The sequence below is a fragment of the Poecilia latipinna genome, unplaced genomic scaffold, assembly GCF_001443285.1.
Source record: "Poecilia latipinna isolate Pla-1442-1.1 unplaced genomic scaffold, P_latipinna-1.0 Scaffold988, whole genome shotgun sequence".
Taxonomy (NCBI): domain Eukaryota; kingdom Metazoa; phylum Chordata; class Actinopteri; order Cyprinodontiformes; family Poeciliidae; genus Poecilia; species Poecilia latipinna.
In genome coordinates this window covers 122,365-136,880 of record NW_015113604.1, presented here as the reverse complement: position 1 = coordinate 136,880, position 14,516 = coordinate 122,365, and the positions used below count along the sequence as shown (strand labels likewise).

Here is a 14,516-nt window from a genome sequence, read left to right as displayed (position 1 = left end):
TTGATTAATCCGGAGGGATTTGTGCAACTTGCAGAATTGCCCAATCGATTAGGTCGCCTAAAAGGATGTGGACACAGAGGTTACCAAAGGTTGCCTCTGTAAATAGCTCCGTCTCAACAGTGGTGAATCACTCACTGACGGGTGAATTAAACAGAGTCAACAGCACCTGTTTGTGTGCATGTGAGTTGACAGGTGGGCTCTGAGGGACAATCAAGGGCTCACTGCCTGCCATCTCACGGGACAGCAATGATTTCTGACGAAAATACTTTTGAGTCGTTTTGTAAATGGATTCAAATTTAATTTAAATGATGCATAATTCCAATTAAGTGCAAAATTTGAAGACAAAGCGCACTTGGCACCAATAAAAACATTTAAGTCTACGTAAAGAACAGAACCCGCACATTCTGTGCGTATTGCAGTTAATGCACACACAAAACGTATCATCAGAAGAGAACCTCCGGAAGAAACAAGTGCTTTGATTTGTTAGGGTCACTCTGTGACTTCATCGTCCGAGCCCTGTGCCATCAGGCTGGCGTGTTCGATGTAGTCGAAGTCAGGAAACTTGACAGGAAGGTCGTTCCACCTGGTGCAGTTGCTGTACTTTTTCTTATTTATATCCACCACAAAGTTTTTCACATGGAGACAAGGCAGCTCAATCCCCCGGTAAAACATCATTGAACCCCATGTCTGCAACAGAAGTGGAGTTTAAAAGAAGACAAATCTTATTTTATCCGTTTAATGCATTAAACTTAGTTGATTTCCATAGCAGCCAGACTGTCAGATAAAATAAGTAATAAAAAAAATATACATTTGTTGTTCTTCATTTGCCATGAAGCTCTACAGTGCTTAGCAAAAATATTCACACTGTTTTTTTTTTTTTACATTTTGTCACATTACAATCACAAACTGATGTATTTCTTTGGGGATTTTATGTCATAGAATCACTAAATGTAGCTAAAATGATGCTAATAAAGCTATTCTGTGAAGCTCTCAGATGTTTAATAGGAAATAGTGGAAAAACAGGAACAAGGAAACAAGTGAAAGGTCAGGAGTAAAGACCCGGACATGTTTAAAACACGGTTTGGTTTTTGAAACCATCCCAAACTATAAACATCTCGTGGTAAACAGCTTAATCTATCATCCCAAAGTAGGAGTAAAGAATAACTGTAAACCCAACAAGACATGACTGCTGACCAGAACCGACCGGCTGGGCAAACGATTCATTAATCAGAGCCCTCGTTCACAAATATTTCTGTTATAAATCCGCAGACAAGCCACCTCATCCAGAAATGATTTCTGAATCATGCTTATATTTGTAAATCCTGCTGCTGGCTCACTACTCAAATGACACATCATCACTTTTTCGACCAGTAAGGCCGGCTCTCCTCCATAAAGTTCAACCCACGTGATGGCTATGATTACATAATTTCGCAATTCAGGGGTATGGCATAGGCAGGCTGACTTCTACCCCTCTCACTTTATCAATCCTAAATACACAAACGACACGAAGACGCCAGAAAAGGAGCACATAAACCCGCCTTTTAGTGTTTAATGAAAGGGGCTAGAGTAGCAGCACAACTCTACCACTAATGTAGGAAAATACTCTGACAGGACTACCACTAGCTATACTCTCCACAAATACCACCTTTATGAAAGACTGGAAAGAAGGACGTCAATATTGAAATAATATCTAATAAGTCTCTTTTGCAGTTTCCAAAAAGCTATGCAGGTGATGCTGCAAACATGTGGAAGAAGGTGCTGTGGTCAGAAGATAACTGAATTTTGTGGTCTATAAGTACAAAACTATGTGTGGTGAAGACTTGACACCAATCATAATCTTGAATGCACTAATCACACAGTGAAACATGATAGCAGCATCATGCTACTGGGGTGGGGGGCTTTCTTAGGCAAAGACAAGCAAACTGGATGAAAAGATGGATAAATCTGCATCTGTAAGCAGATATTTAAATAAACTATAAAAGGACATCGTTTGCAGACTAAATGTTTCCTGCTTTAGGTCAGTTAGGACAAACAAAATTCTTCAAATTTATCAGTTAACATAGATGTCTTTCATATCTGGCAGACCAGACCATAATCTAATTGTTGGGGAATGAGCAGAGACTAACACATTTTTTCAGTTGTGCACAAATTTATGTTTGTCTATCAAAAAGCCCAATAAATTAAATTAGTTTGCCATTGTAATGTGAAAAACTAGGAGCTGGGATTCAGGGATACGAGTATCTTGGCGAGACAAGTTATCTCAAGTTACTAGCAAGACCGCAAATCCAAAAACCAAACAGTGTGTTTACCTGACCACAGCCACTGCAAGCTATGACTCCATTGGTCTCGTAGTCCAAACGTCGCTCCTGAAGAGATGCGTTTTCTCTCTGGATGAAAAGTTTCCTGCACAAACAAAAGAGAGTATAAATAACCATGCAATGCAATGTGCCAGTGTTGAAAAGTTTATATCGTAATTAGTACCTAAACTGTTGCGTAACATTGACTCTGTGCATGTTTTCAATGATTTGGATGTCTTCGCCGCTGCAGATGTATTTGGTGCAGTTACGACAGCTAAACTTTACAGAAGACGGGTTCTCATCTTTCACAGCCTTCTTCTTCTGATTTACCTGTCTCACTCTTTCCTCCATTATAGCCTGTATCTGAAACTCTGTGATCTAATGGAAGGAGAAAAAAAAAAAAAGGTTAAAAGACTGTATTTAGGAGAAAATAGATGGCTAATAATACTTGTTTAACATACTTGTTTGTTGTAAACTGATTGATCTAATTTTTTAATTTTCTGAATGGCTTTGTTCATCATTTGCTCACGGTACTCGTTGACACACTCCTTTTCAGCCACCCCGGAGTTCTTTACGTCCACGACAGTGTATGTGCTGTCCTCAGCTCTTCCTCTGCCTTGAGACTGCAAAGGGCAACAGAACAAATGGTCAGCAATCACCTACTCATATTTAGTCAGCCCACATTTTTTTTATTTTTTATTTTCTGTTGCCAGTATTTACAGCTGGATGACTAACGGGACACTTGAAAATATTGAGCCATGAAAAAGTTTGTGGAAAACAGGAACAGGCTGAGATAAATTTAACATTTGATTTGAGCAGAATGGAAAAACTACAAACACAGGCACAGATGAAATCAGGAATCCCTGTTTTTCTTGAAGAAACATTTTGGCTGCAATGCCTGGGAATTTAAAATGTTAGTTATCAGGACTGTCCTGAAATGGCCCTTGAAATTTCTCTGCTATAAGCAGCAAGTATTTTTTTTTTTTCTTTTGAGCCACAACAAATAATTTTCATTGTAGTGGATTTTGGGGGAATCGGCGTGTTATTCTCTTTGTGACTTTTTGAAAGAACATAAAATGACTTTCAAGTCAGTCTGATTGTCAAAAATCAATAGAGATTTATTTTATCATATGTCCTTCAGATACCTTATTTATTTATGTGGTCAAAGTCACACCGTATAAAACCAAAAGACATACCAACACATTTTTAATCACGGATTACAGTCGTTCATTTTACTGACCTGAATCATAGCGATTTCATTGGTCACATGGCCATATCGAATAACAAAATTGCAGGCCGTTATGTCCAAACCTTCTTCTGCCACTGTGGTAGCAATAAGGAGGTTGAGTTCACCGCTTTTGAACCTCTTCAACACATCCTTCTGCTCTGCCTGAGGAATACAACTGCAGGTCACATACATGAAGAACTTGGGAAATGGCAGCCTAAGAGAGTTCAGTTTGTGAAGTATGCACTTACAGCTGTCATTGGTTTGGTATCGCTCTGGTCTCCTCCTCCAATGAAATAAGAAGGTTTTACTTCGATGTCAGCAAACTTGGGGTTTTCTTGAATCCACTGGCTAAGAGTCATAGCGCTGTGACGTGTTTTGGTGAAAATGATCCCTCTGGCTTCTTTTCGGCTGCTGAACTCTTGTAAAATTTTAGTTCTGAGTTTTGACAGGCTGTCGTTTTCGTATGTTGGATCCTTTGCCAGCTTCTCCAGCTCTTCCTTTTTGTCTGTAAGGAGTAGATATAAAAGGACTAAGGCAGAATATTTTCAGCAAAGTTAAACGAGACACTTTTACGACTGCAGTCTCTTGCAAAACTACTGACACCCCTTTAAGTCTGGTTGGAGTAAATTATTCTGAGGTTTTAGTCTAAAATAAAGCTTTAAATTGATTGGCCAGGCAATATTTTTTTTAAATATGGGAAAATGGCTCTTTGTTTACTATAAAAGCACAGCATAAAAGCAAAATGTGAAGATGTGGGTAAGCAACGGGTTTTGATTATATATTTAAAATTTATAGTGGAAATTAAGAATATCAACAAGAAAAAAAGAAAAAAAAAAGAAAGATCTTACCTTTAAACAAATTGAACAAAAATCTCTCCGTCTCTGTTATTTCCATGTTTTGTTCTTCATCTTGTGATGTTTTCTTCTTGATCTGCTCCTCGTGGAACTTGTTCAGGAGACTGAGAGCGTCACACATGCGTATGGTGTTGCTTAAAATCAGACCTTCATTATACCGTCGGAGGAACTCCGCGCAGACCCGAACTGTCTGGTCTCCGTCTTTGGCAGCTACAACACAATGAGGCAGTTTCATGATAGCTCTATGTGTGCAAAACCCAGACTGTCCAGTGTAATAAAGAGTTAGCGTTAAAGGGACATTACAGGCACACTGCAGGTAAAAGTGAAGAAGGATTTTATGGAGCTTAAATACTTTACTGAATCTTAAAAAAACAAACAAACTAAGATTAACATCACAGATATAAAGATTCAGGCTGCATAATGCTAATAAATATCATCGACTTAAGAGAAATTGTGTATTTTTCATACCAAATTTTAAAGGCCACCTCTATCGATTTGTATTAGGGATGCACGACATATCGGCACCAACATCAGTATCCACCGACATTAGTCAATTTTTAACATATCTATATAATATATATCTGTGTAACAATTCCACTCACCTTCTCGCTCTTTTTGAACAGCCCATTGTTCGTAATTCTGAGAGCCCAGGTCACATGTGGGGAAAAGCCGGGCATGCTCGTGAATGGCAGTCATGATTGTCTTCACCACACAACCAAAGGGATCCTGATGATGACGGTTAGGTAAAAATACTGTTAACTCCCCTCGACTAAAGAAGAACGTTGCCACATTTGTAGTTTAATGCACATATCTTGTTGAATTTAACGAGAAACAGCGTCTACCTCTTTTCTCGATTCAACAGGCAGGATGGATTTCCGTTGTTCCTTTTTCACAATGCTTCCTGTCATAATTTTGGAAGCATCCAAGTTTGCACAAATCTACAAAAGAGGGAAGGAAACCTGCATTAATATGTAATGCAAAATACAATATATATATAAAATGTATGTATGTTTTTTAGCTTTCCTTGAAGTAGGAAACTAAGGCTTGGAATTAGAAAGCAGAGATGAACGTGAAAGAAATTTAGATGAATAAAATAAGTTGCAAAAATGCATACGATATTACAGTTTCAGATACAATGTTAAACAGAGTATTTACTCGCAGAATGTGCTCTTCAGCTTTATTCAGGGTTTTGGCACCTCCGACCCCCGGTGAGGCCGTCAGGCCCAGGATCTGAGGAAGCGGTACGGGCTTCTTCTGCTCCTTCAGGAGCTTTTTGTTCTTGTGCTTTTGTTTCAGGTACCTCATCATGATGTGGTTGTAGACTTCTCCTTTCTGAGTGTGGTGACATTCATCTATTATGATCAGTGTCAGATCTGGAAAAGACGGTGACATAATGCCAGAGGTTCACTTGGAACTGTAAATTTTTAATGCCATGCAGAAATAAGAACAAAGAATTAACAGAAGGGAATTTTTTTGCAACTAATATATATTTCTCCCTAACTGAAAGTACACAAATCTTATATAAAGACAGTAATCTTCTTCAACCAAGCACTGTTAGTTGAAAGAGTCCCTGGAAAGGTTGAGGTAGTTCTTTAGAAAAACCAACTGTCCCACACAAATCAGAGCTTTCAGAGAAAATTTGAGACAGCAGTTTAAACCGCACAATAACATCTGTTACGAGAACTGCATGCTTCAAAAACAAAGCCAGACTTCAATGTGATCTAAATACGGTGCATTACAATGACTCGAGTCTAAACTGTTATTCGAATTTGTCCCAGAAGAGAAGGCAGAGTGGCAAGTTTGACGGGCTGTGATAGACGCTCTCTCGTGAATTCGATCCAGCCACACACCGATGGCTTGAACAGACATGTGGCCTGAGAGCCAGGAGGAAGTGGGGAGGGGAGGAGGTGAATAAATGCTTTCAAGTGTTTCGACAAACAGCATATGTTCCTCTGAGGTGGCTATTCCACCTTGGACTGATGACTGCCAGGAGCGAACACTAGAGTCGGAAGAATATGACAAGATCCTGTCGGGGGAAAATCCTGCTCCATGTTCCCTCGGTGGTTATCTATTCCAGAACATTTCAGTGTCAGTAAAATCCAGGGTAGATTTTGCATGAATTTAGAGATGTTGCAACCATATTAAGTTTAATGGTGTGTTTTGATTTCTAGTAAGACAAAAAAAGTAGAATTTTTTTTTTACAAGAAATGACCATTTACTGTTCAGTCTGTACATCAGAGTAAACGAAAAAATACAGCCAAACCATCTGCGGTGTGGGTGCTGGTTGCAAAATGTTATAGCCCTTCAACATTGAATGAGCAGCAGAAAAGCATACATTTTTGAAATGAAATAAGATAAAATGATTTTTCCTGCAGCTCTGTTATTGCAGCAGATCACTATAAATATAGCAAACAAAATCTGCTGTTTTACTTTCAAGCTGGCTTTTGTCACTGCAGGACAAATGTCTGCTATGGAAAATTAGAAGGCAACAGTTCAAAACTCCCATTCCTTCAAAGGTTGCTGGATTTTTCTTTAATAACTGAGTGTACAGAGCAGTTTTCTATTTTGTTACTGCAAAGGATTCTCCCCTTTTTTTTTTTTTTTTTAAATAGAGACCATGATAAAAGTTTGACAGTAGTTAAAGCGCATCATTTGTGCAGGATTTGTAGGAGGAGAAGTTTCTAGAATTCTAGTTTTCTTTTTAAGTTCAAAACATTTTGGTGTGTGCCTGTACAGACTTGCAGTTTAAATTTTAAATGCATGTTTTGAATTGTGCAACATGTGAAGTTTCCCTTTCATTCTGTCAGTCTGGTTTTTCCACCTTCCTGCCCAAAAGGGGCTACATATCAATTTCTCCACCCACATCTTTAACCCTCAGTTCTTCATCTGGACTTCATTAAGTCTTGTGTGACACCTTGTGGGATAGTTCTATTAACAATTTTGCCAGACATGTCCAATTCTTCCTGTCTGCCTAACAATTCCGGCAGGTGACACTGCATCCGGCTCGGCTCCGCTCCGCACTTTGCAGGCGGGCTGCCGCCATTCTGGAGCACCCCAAATTCCACTGCTTCTCAGTGTCTTCTCAGCTCCGCTCCACTACAAACCACAGAGAGGTTTTACAAGACGCATGCGTGGGAAAACGAGAGAGAGCACGTGACAAAGCCAGTGATAAAAAGGATGAACGGTGTCACGTAAAATGCGGCAGTTCTCAACTTCAAAAAATTACATTTTTCCTACATTGCTCTCCCTGCTGTGACTTGAGCAAGAAACTTTTCAGAATTAAATCCACATTTTTAATTATGCTGACTAATACGTGATGACATGTATCAGTTATGGCTATTTTTATTAATAGAGCAAATATTTCAAGAAAATATAGTCTGTCTTGATGAACTATTTTGAAAATACGGATGTTGCGCTCGTTGCAGCTTCCTGTTGGAAAGGTGTGGGCTTTGAAGGTTAACTACACACTTGCTCCATTGTCTGGCAAAAACAGAATCAGTTCAAATTTTGGGGTAATGGCTTTGCGGAAGCATGAACTGTTGTGCGGATGCAGTGCAAATGCTATTATTGGCGTGAATGGGTGCATTTTTACTGCGGAGGCCGCAGTGTGGCAGAGCAAGGTGGAGCCGGATGGAGTGTATTTTAGGATTTTAGGGGTAACAGCAAAAATAATCATCAGTTCTTTGAAAATGCTATGATAGCATGAATACTACGGTAGCTTAGTATTCTATTATCAGATAATATGACTTTGAAGGTAAGATATAAACAGTTAATAGTTAATGTTAACTGTTTTCTACCCAGGGCTCCATGGAAGTGCATTTGGCGGGATGGTTGCTCTGCACAATGAAGGTCCCAGGTTCGAATCCCGGTCTGAGGGCGAACCGTGCTGCTTACTTAATGACCGGTGGGGATCCAACCACTCCAGCTCTCAACCAGTCTTTGGTAACATTCATGTGGAATATTTTCTAATTTAACCTATTTTCAGGGCTAGGAAAACCCTACTTATCTCAATAAAACCCATAACCCCACATCATTCTGTTAAGCCCACCCAGGAATGTATTCGTGTGTATTTGACCCTGGATTGGGCTAGTAAATTAACACAAACTGAGTTCTTTGTGAGTGATTATCTTATAGTAGTTTGTCCCACCAAACTTATTTAGAAATTAAGTGCTGCAAAGACCTACCGCTTAGCTTCACCCCTTCATCCTCTCCGCTGGAAGCCCTCTCCAAGTAATTTTCGAGAATCTGGGCTGTGCAGATGATGATGTCGTTTCTTTCTACAATGTTAGCGAAGGAGATTTTGAGCTGAGAGTCTCCACTGACCCTCTCCACTTTGTAATTGAGCTTCAGGATACGGAACTCTGTGGAGAAATGCTGCTCCACAAGAGGAATCTACAAGCCAAAAAAGAAAATTTTATGAACACAATTTTTCTTTTTTTTTTAAAGGAAGAAATGACTTTCTGCCACTACAGCAGCTAAAGGGCACATTGCTAACACCCGCCACAGCTAAACTACTCGGAGCTTTATTCCTTTTGTTTAAGGCAGGGCTTCTAATTAGTGGAAGAAGGGGATTTTGTTGCACACTCTTTGCAAAAAGAGTACACAGACTTTTCTGTGTGGGCACAACTAACCTACTTATTGCTCAGGGTTGAAGATTAAAAACGTAAATGCTTTCAGTCACATAGGATTACTTTGTCTGCTACTAGATAGTTTTATGGGAGGGAAATATTTTTTGCCACATGGTATTTATTTTCCTTGTTCAGGCTACATCTTGTATGGGCCAAATAGTAACAAAGTGCACTGGGATACATAAAACTTATGGCATGGAATGTGTGGTGTGTAAACTTCCGTGTTTTCTTTGGATCTGAATGAAGCACTGCAGCCAAAAAGCCCATAAGTCAGACAAACCAAAGTCAGATCCTAGTACCTTGTTCACCAGGACAACCACCTTCCCTGTTTTCCCCTCAGCTCTCCTGCTGTCCAGATGTTTTTGGGTTATGTACACTGCAACTCTGGTTTTACCGCTTCCTGTCGGGAGGCAAATAATAACGTTTTCCCCCTCCAGGGCAGGCCTGGCAACTTCCATCTGATAATCACGAAGAGAAATTTCTTCTGGGCCTCCTCCGGTGGCCCCTGCTGCTTCTGCTGCTGGACAGCCGCTTACATCTGCAATGCAGACCAAAGCCTCAGTCTGAAAAGGGCTTCTGTCTATGTCAGCAAGCCACAATTACACATTGTTATGGAATGTCCTCTTTAAACTGTTTTTATACATGGAGCAATTTTTTTCATGTGCATTCAGAACACAAACCTAGTTTTAAAACCTCAAATTTGCCAAATTAAGAGAATGAGGAAATGCATATTAATTCATATCCTTTCATACAAGCTACAACAGAAATACCCATTTGCTGTAAACATAGGTATACAAACCAACAGCAAGCACAGGAAACCTAATGCTTGTTTGAAATTATTCAGACAAACTCCATCATGTCATGACATGTAACTTGAGTATCGTTTTCACGATTGGTTTTATGTAGCACAATTCGGTCTTAGCTGTGGGTAAACACCAGACCTATGATCCGCCTTAGCTGGATTTAAAGTTGCTGGAAGGGAGTGAGTCATTTGTTCTGTCTCAGATTTGGCACAATTTTCATGAACGAGATCCCCTTATGTTATGAGTTCCACATTTGCCACAGCTGTGACTACAAAACCTCCGTGGGTTGCAAAAGTATTCACTGTTTTATGTTTTAATACACTACAACAACAACAAAAAATCTTATTGTTTTTTTTTTTTTAATCAAGATTTTGCGTGACAGTCTAACACAAAGTAATGAACAATTACTGAGTGGGAGGAAGATGATATGGGTTTCAAATTTGCTTATTAAAAAATATATAAATAAATAAATGAAAGTGTGGCAAGGCGGGCAATCCCAGCTAGTTTACTTTGATACCCCTAAATAAATTCCAGTTAAATTACCTTCAGAAGTCACCTACTAAACAAGGGAGGCTCTTTTAGCGACCTTTAAGTTCCTCCATAATATAACACCTTTCAACCAAAATAGAGCTTTCTGACCAACATGCAAATGTTGCATCTTGTGAAAAGCTAAAACTGCACATCACCTTCATTCCATTATCCACACCTTGAAACAAAGTGAGGGTAACATCAAGCTGTGTGGAAACTGGTCAGAGTTATTAGGTGGCAACAAGGCGACCCAGGAAGACTCCAAAAGAACAGGTCTGCAATTAAATGTTTTGACGAAAGCACATTAAGGTCTTAGAATGGTCCATTCAAAGTCTGCAGCTCAATCTAACTGAATCTGTGGCAAGAAAATTGTGAAATCTGTGGTGAAAATTGATCCTCAGCCACTCTCCATTCAGCCTGACTTAGCATGAGCTGTTTTGCAGCTGTGATTAGAGTGGGAGGCGGTTGTTCAAAAAAAAAAAAAACAAATTCAGCGGGACTGGACAGATATGCACACTTTCCAGATGTTTAGTTCTACAAAAAAAGAGGAAGAAAAAAATATGCATACTTTTTATTTTACTTCACAATTACATGCTGCTTTATATTGGTCTATGCACATTAAAATAAACTGATGTTTGAGGTTGCAGCCTGATAAAATGTGAAGACATTTAAGAACCATGAATACTTTTCCAAGGCATAGAATAATTGTTTTTTTATTGTCGGTACAGGCGGTTTTTAATTAGCCTCCTACGGATCAACGCAAGTCTGTCCTGATGAAGAGATAGAGCCTGAACAACAACAACAATAGGAAATGTGTTCCAGATGCTGTGATTATTTGGGATATATTCAGTCAGCTCTTCTTAATTTTACCCCAAAAGGGAGGTGAAGTCAAATTATTTCACAGGACAGAAAATCTCTGAAAACTAACAGGATTAGAGTTTAATTTCTGGGAAGATTAGGTGTAAATTTTATCAACCAATAAAAATGTATATTTTTCCTGTTCGCTGATTGTTTTAAAATGTCATTTAGAGTTGATATAAAGCTATGGTAATTTCAGGAATAGACTCAAATTGTGGCGGCAGAGTACTTCCCCCATCCTCGATTTAAGCCTGGGATGAGGGCAACATGTCCGTAACTTACTACACCCCAGAGACAGGCATTTCAGAATGTAAATAGATCGTCAGAGTGATGTTTTTGTACAGAGTATGCGCCGCCTCTTGGCTGATGACAGATGCAAGACACTGCAGCCTAACTTAACTCCACCCTCCTGTAAAACCGAAGAAGACAAAGCATGCATAGAAAGTTAACTAAAGGCTACAGTTCACAGATTCCTTTTCGATCTGCTAATACTGAGTCAGCATGTGGTTTTCATTTAAAAGCACCACTGCGCTCCGTCCTCTGCAGCCTCTCTGTGGTTCTTCAGAGTTCACACATGGAACTTATTCATGTCACGCCAAAAGGCATCGAAATATTCCACAACAACTCTCCCAGCTAATCTCATTATGCCTGGTGAATGCGAAATAGAGATCACACACACATTTTTCTGACAAATACCTGAGCTAATTTACAACTTGGTGGTCTAGGTTTCACTGAACACATTCTGAGATTGACAAGAGTTTAAGGAATTATAACAATGTTAAGAATGCGGGTGAGGGTAAATGAGTCTCACCTGGAGGTAAATTATCCATGGATTTGGACAGGTCACCGTCTAAATACAGATCTGTAAGAAAAATTATAATTAAAAAAAACAGCATTTACTCAAAATATGCTTATAAAAAGCAGCAGACTTTCACTAATTTCTGCACAGAATCAAATATAAAATAACTTGCACAACATCCAATGAAGAATTAGTTAGTACAGCATAACTAACAAAAATGTTTTGATTCTAATTTCCTGAAGAAATGAAAATGAGCCATGAGACAGTTTTAGGGGGGGGGGATGTGTTCTTTCAGGCTGTTTGCTGCCATGAAAGCAAACAGCAAACATTACCTTCTTTCCTAAAAGGTAATGGAAAAACTAATGACTCAAAGAACATGCTGTATTCTTGAAAAGTTTACGTGCATTTTTAAATTGGGAAAACCAAGGCCAAGACATCGTGGCTTTCTATGCTTACGACTGCTGAATTACAGGAGGAACACATGTGGATGTATTTTAGAGCAACATCTAAGACATGTTGCTTCCTTTCATGACATCAAAAAAAAATCAACCAGAGTAGCAAGAAGCATAAAGAATGTGCAAAATCTGTGAAACGAGCTTAAAGAAAGAGCAAAAAAAACGTTGTGAAGATAACACGCAAAATCTGGTAAGAGAGTTCGAAACAAGTCCTTTACTGATATGGAGTAAAAAGACAGAAACGGACCATTATTCCAGAAGGAAAAGAAAAGAAAATCTAGTTTAAAAGTCCATTCTATCAATTACTGAGAACATGTATGTAAACTGTCTAAAGAAATAGCTTTGGTAATCCTGCTGAATTAAACCAGAAAGAGTTTAGTCTTAAAGGGACAGAGGAAAACTTCTTATGTCTCTTTATACACTGTACATAAAAGTCTGGGTTTAACTGTAATCGTGATGCAAGACGAGGATGGAGAATCTTTTAGGCTTAACGTTAAGTTGATTAATTTGGTGACTTTTACAGCTCCTGCAAAAACCTATAATATATGTATATTGATGTATATAAAATAGAAATTAACTGCTCTATACATTGAGGAGACATATTCTGTGAGACCTGGGGCATCATCCTGAGGTCCCTCGGTGCCACTGATTTCCATGGGCTCCTCACTCTGACAGCTTTCGGCCGGTTTCTCCTCTGCTGCTTCTGCTTCATTTTCTGAGAATCCAAAAAAATAATTAAAGTTGTTTCCATCTTTACAAGGATATCAAAATGAAGCTGCGAAACAGAAACTCTGTATAGATGAAAACTGAATTACAGTTTTAGTAAAATTACTCAGTAGAATAAACAATTGGTAATAGGAAATTATTCAAGAAACTGAATTAGGGATATTGCAATCTATGTAATTACTGAGATGCAATAACACTCCCAAATCTCCCTAAATCCCACAGAAATATCAGTGCCTAGACTTTGCCTCATCGCCTTTTCTTCAACAACTGTGCTCTCCAGGAGACAGGTTAGACACTTACTCAGTTTCTTACACTCAGGTGATCCTCCTATGAGCTCATAAAGGTGTGTGTGTTCAGTGGCACGCAGAATTTCCCGAAATTCAGAGAACCAGCCAGGTCGGCATCTCACGATCCTGCTCAGAAGTTCATGGGCTCCACGTCTGTTTCCGTGGTTTGTTTTTTCAGCCTCAATCTAGAGTTTGAACAAAATAAAGTGGGTTTATGTGACTTTTCTGCAACCTGAGGGAAGGAGGAGAAATCGCATCAGCCAGAGGTGGGGGACTTCAACTTGCATTCAATACTGCCATCTTGTGGTGACATACAAAACTCAATTTGAAACGTTCGATGAAAACATAATTTCATTTGTAGATTGCTTTGAATTCTAGCACATAAGACAAAACATTACGAAACAAAAGACTGATAACATTAATTTTATTCTTTCTAACTTCAAACTAACAGCGATTCCCCTTTCTATTTTGTTTTTGTGCACTTACCCTCTCTTGGTCCGGAGCAGTTAGGAGAAATCGAGCTAAGCACTGAGTCAACACTTCTTCTGTTTTCATGTCCTCCAGACTGGGAGTAAATAACTGAATTAGCTGGACATAGTAATCATTTTCCGCCTCCACTTCGGGGTCTGGGAGGTTTAACTCCAAATAGTCACCAGCGTGAGCGCTGCCTCCATGATTCAACGCATCAACGAAGGCCCTGAACCAGCCGACTGGATGTGGCCTCTCAACAACCGCACCAATAAGCAAATCCGCAGCCGATTCATTACCCTCCGTGTTCAGTTTCTGTCTGATCGCCTCCTTTCGTCCAGATTCTAAATGTAAATATTGCAGTACCTGGTCTACCTTTATAATCTGCCGCAGTCTCGGTTTTAAACATTCAATGCGACGTTCAAGCATCTCATCATTATCAGAAGTCATCGTGACTAGAGTGTCCGATAATCCAAGAGACAACAGGCTCCGACTCAGCCTTTCCAGTATGACGATTCACTTCTTCACGTAATAGCTTAGCCTGGAAAACAAAACTTAGTTTACTTTCGTTTTCCCCAAAAACAA

At 39.2% G+C, this 14,516-nt stretch overlaps 1 protein-coding gene across 1 annotated transcript; it reads right to left on the bottom strand.

Annotated features, from left to right (window-relative positions):
• Positions 1–6: 6 nt before the first annotated feature.
• Positions 7–14,516, bottom strand: ifih1 (interferon induced with helicase C domain 1). Its single transcript, XM_015050363.1, has 16 exons — positions 13,950–14,516; positions 13,477–13,648; positions 13,064–13,165; positions 12,008–12,058; positions 9,307–9,545; positions 8,564–8,771; positions 5,535–5,752; positions 5,222–5,317; positions 4,982–5,105; positions 4,374–4,589; positions 3,774–4,030; positions 3,538–3,687; positions 2,759–2,920; positions 2,482–2,675; positions 2,310–2,403; positions 7–687 (listed from the first exon to the last, which is right to left on the bottom strand). The coding sequence occupies exons 1-16, from the start codon at positions 14,379–14,381 to the stop codon at positions 490–492; spliced, it is 2,913 nt and encodes a 970-aa protein (XP_014905849.1). The 5' UTR covers positions 14,382–14,516; the 3' UTR covers positions 7–489.

Bases quoted from the DNA above. Each gene is read 5' to 3' on its own strand.
- ifih1 (XM_015050363.1), bottom strand. From the start codon at position 14,381: ATGACTTCTGATAATGATGAGATGCTTGAACGTCGCATTGAATGTTTA. The intron at 4,590-4,981 runs GTGAGTGGAATT...ATTGTGTTGTAG, and splicing joins TGTTCAAAAAGAGCGAGAAG to CTGCCAAAGACGGAGACCAG. The intron at 2,404-2,481 runs GTACTAATTACG...TTGTTTGTGCAG, and splicing joins AATGTTACGCAACAGTTTAG to GAAACTTTTCATCCAGAGAG.